Source organism: Triticum aestivum, chromosome 7D, assembly GCF_018294505.1.
Source record: "Triticum aestivum cultivar Chinese Spring chromosome 7D, IWGSC CS RefSeq v2.1, whole genome shotgun sequence".
In the NCBI taxonomy this organism is placed as follows: Eukaryota; Viridiplantae; Streptophyta; class Magnoliopsida; order Poales; family Poaceae; genus Triticum; species Triticum aestivum.
This window is the reverse complement of record NC_057814.1, coordinates 552,691,986-552,696,157: the sequence shown is the minus strand read 5'-3', so window position 1 is coordinate 552,696,157 and position 4,172 is coordinate 552,691,986. Positions and strand designations below refer to the sequence as shown.

The 4,172-nt window shown below is 42.1% G+C and overlaps 1 protein-coding gene across 1 annotated transcript; it reads right to left on the bottom strand.

Annotated features, from left to right (window-relative positions):
* Positions 1–280: 280 nt before the first annotated feature.
* Positions 281–3,896, bottom strand: LOC123168436 (disease resistance protein RPM1-like). Its single transcript, XM_044586322.1, has 3 exons — positions 3,405–3,896; positions 767–2,559; positions 281–689 (listed from the first exon to the last, which is right to left on the bottom strand). Exons 1-2 carry the CDS (start codon positions 3,830–3,832, stop codon positions 792–794), a joined length of 2,196 nt encoding a protein of 731 aa, XP_044442257.1. The 5' UTR covers positions 3,833–3,896; the 3' UTR covers positions 281–689; positions 767–791.
* Positions 3,897–4,172: the final 276 nt, after the last annotated feature.

Sequence of the window (4,172 nt, the reverse complement as noted above, 5' to 3'; positions counted from 1 at the left end):
TGCATGACAGCTGCACAAAACTGCCCTCTGCTTCCTCGATACACATCCTTAAAAAGAGAGAACATCCGGAAATTTCCGAAATCACCAATATCCACAAATGCATAAAAGGGAACAAGTATTAATATGTAAAGTTCAAACGATAATTAAGATGCTCCAGATAAGTACTCCAGAACGCAGCACGTAAAATACTTTACCATGTCTCAGCGCTCAAAGAAAATGGAACACAATCAACCTTGATCACTGGTAAGATATTTTAAAAGGGAAAACAACAAGCCCAAGAAAACAACCAAACATGTACTGATATATCATTTAGAGCACAGCCTATGAGTTGCAAAAATGAGATACAACCACAGAAGGAGCAACCTGATGACAAATGAAACTACTGTGCGAAACTGTAAGCAACATCTTATCAGAGCACAGAATGTAGTATTATTTTCCCTCAAGGAAATGACACATGATTTAACAAACAGAATCGACAACAACACAGTTCACAAGCACACAAATAGAGTAGTGAAGTAGCACCCCAAGTAAAGCATCATGGAACTACCACCCATACTGCACTGGAGGAGTCTTTTAACGACAGGGGTGGAGCCCAGTAAAAACACAAGAAACCTGACGAGCCACCAGTTGTACCATGCATGGATATGTCTCCCTCATCTTGCAGTCTAAAGCATTTTCTTTCTGGTGACCTAGCCACATGAGCATGTTCAAGTTACACGAGGAAATAATATTGAAATTCCAATCAGTAGTTGAGTGTTTTACATACCTATGCATGTCCAGACCAGTAGCGGTCAATGGCGTAGAGAATGCTGCCATCGCACCCTGCCAATTCTAGAACATTGGCGCAGCAACATCAGGAAGTCGGGGGTGATTCCGGCAAAGCTTAGCTTTTTAAGGTGCCCAAGGAACTCAATGCCAGGTGGGACCTCCGTCATGCTATTTAGGTTGATCAGTATCAATCTTTCCAGGCTCGCCATGGCATCTTTTTTAAACTCTAGCAGCTTCAGATTAGGAAGGTCTCTTAGAAAGAGGGTCTTCAGATTAGGAAACCAGCCACTGAGAAATATCAGCTCCTCTCCAGTATATGCACTTGTCAAATCTAGGTCTGTCATATTTGACATCTGAGAAAGTGATGGCAGGGGGTTTTCTTTCAACTCGGACCAATATAGATGCAACGAATACAAGTTCTGACCCACAGCTTGGAAGAGAGACTCGCACAATGTCCCTTCCGCTAATCTTCCAGTCAGACGTAGCTTCTTCAGATTTGGTGGGAGAGCATTCAACTGGAGAACCTCATTCTTATCACTTGCATTCACACTTAGCACAGACAAAAATTGCATCTGAACAAGGGATTCACACAGGCGTCCACAGTAGATTCCCTTCACATTCCATATCCTGAAGCTTCTTAGTTGCCTAAGCTCCCCCAAACAACCTAGAGACTCATCCTGTGCATCTAACGCATTCAATGTCTGTAGATTTGTCAGGTTCCCAAGATTTCTGGGGATACGTACACCACTAGCAGACCTAAATTCTGCCCAAGTTGCATCATACACTCTCTCAGCAAGCAAATGTCTAAGATTCTTCAGTTTGACAATCCCTCTAGGAAGCTCTTGTCTATCAGATCCAAAAAGGTCCAGTGTCAATAAATTTGTAAGTTTCTCAACAGACTTAGGGAGGACCTTCACCTTTGAACCACGCAGACCTAAATGGCGGAGATTGAAAAGATCTTCAATAGCATCTGGAACATTCTCAATGGGTAGGCCACTTAGCTCCAGTACCGACATATATCTTGACATCCCCACTATTAGAGGCAGTAGACTGGATGATGGAGTACCAATGTCCAATGCAATGAGAGAACGAAGGCGGTGTAAGTTTGAGGGTGATTGGTATATTCCCTTCTTCAGTTTGTGTATTACCAGTCGACGTCCATCCTTCTCCTCAATATATTCTGTATGCTTATCCCCCTCGTATACACCACCAAAGCACTCTTTCTGACATAAATCTACTGCCAACTCGTGCATGATATCATGGATCCGGAATGATTTCATCCTACCAAATGAGTTCTTTTGAACAAGTTGTAGCATATTTCTGTGAACCAACTCCTTTAGATAACCTTCTGCCACTTCCTCCATTGTGCTTTCACCCCTTCTCTCGATGAACCCCTCTGCTACCCACAACCTTATAAGTTTTTTTCTTCTCATGAGATAGTCCTCTGGAAACAAGCTGCAGTATAGGAAACAACTTTTCAAGTGTGTCGGAAGGTAAATGTAGCTCAAATAAAGGATATTCCTGACATGTTCCAAGCTTGGATTATTAAATAGCTCCCAGTTGAGCTGGTCGTGTATTCGCTTCAATTCCTCTTTGGTCTTGTCACGCCTGAAGAGGAGCCTACCAATAGAGACAATGGCAAGAGGTATGCCTTTACACTTGCTTGCTACTTGATGTGCTAATTTTGTCATTTCTTTCGGGCATTTATGATTTGTATCTCCTGGGAATGCTGTATTACAAAAGAGCTCCCATGCTTTATCTTTTGGGAAAGCTTCCAGCATAGGACATGTCCTGCTGAGGCAAGTGCAGCAACGTGGCCTTCCCGTGTTGTGATTACGAGTCTACTGCCCTTGTCATTACAGATAAGTGCCCCAGAAAAATCATTGAATGATTCGAGAGTCCAGATATCATCCAATATGATAAAATACTTCTTTTGTTCCAGAAAATTCCTCAGTGTCTCTTCGAGCTATGTTGGATAGAACACTGGCTTTATCTTTGAATAGTTGCTTGATTAAATTCCTCAAGATATCTTCTCTAGAATAAGTTTGAGAGATGGAGATCCAGGCATGGCAGTCAAACTTTTCTCTGCCCTTCCGGTACACATTTGCAGCCAAAGCTGTTTTACCAAGCCCTCCCATCCCGTGCAGTACTATCACAGATCTTTCCAAATCATCACTTTCCAACCAGTTCTCAAGTGTTTTTTTATTTTCATCAACCCCCACAAGATCTTCTTCACCAAGGGAACGCGAATTGCTTGCCAGATGTTGAGACCTCTCAACAATGTAACTTGAGTCATTGGTATTTATTTATTTTTGAACGGTCACCGGGTGGGGGGGGGGGGGGGGGGAGCTTCCCCACCTGAATATATTACCACTAAATGGAAGGTCAGAGAATTACAGCAGAAGTATGGGTACAATTTCAGCTAGAAGGGATTGCAGAGGACAGAAAGTGTAGCCACTGTCTAGCAGAGTTACTATCTTCAGTCTTTTTGAATCGGAAAACCCAGAGAGAGAAATCTGCTACAATATTTCTTAGCGTAATTCTGAGAGAGTGGTCTTCATTCCTGAACACGAGAGCGTTCCTCGAGTCCCAGAGCTTCCAGGAAACTGTTAAGGCCACCTACTATCGGAACCCACCGATCCTTGGCCTGGAACAGGTGCACAAGATTGATCTCTGCTTCCTTAACCAATGAAGCTATCCTATTTAAAGAAAGCAAGACATTTGGATGCTTGAATCCTTTTTTCAGATAGATTCTCCATCCACCATGATGTTTCTGACCGACAATATGCAAATACTCGTCCGCAATATCCTCAATCCCATATGCAAGCATTCTCACCTCCTCCACCCAGATTTCATATGTTGGATTCTTGTGATTCCTCACATCCATTCGGCAAAGAAATTCATGAATTAGCCTGAGTTCTCTTCTTATGCGACCCATGCTGCCTTGAAGCTCTGTTAGCTGCGCAATGAACTTTTTGAATTGTGAACTAGCCTGATTGATTGCTTCATTCCCCAGAGCAGCACCAATCTTTGCCACAGCTAAAAGAATCACTGATTCAGCCATTTGCTACAAGTTTGAGACAGCTAGGTTGAACATCAGGGCACCCTTGATATCTCTCTCAAGATCTTGAAAAGCATGAACTGGAAAAAAGCATTATGATAAATACCACAGTCATTGACTAAATAATCATATAGATGAACATTACAAGAAAACGAAAAAAAGGAAGGATAACCATAATGGCATTAGCGAATGTTCATGTTAGGAGAAAATCAAAATTTTATCTTATAAATGTAGCTAAAACAATGTTATGGGGAGATGCCAGTCACTTTTTAAAGGCTGCAAATTCCACCAACTGGGAGCTGAGAACATCGGATGTGCTACACTTTATATTTTTTTCGAGAAA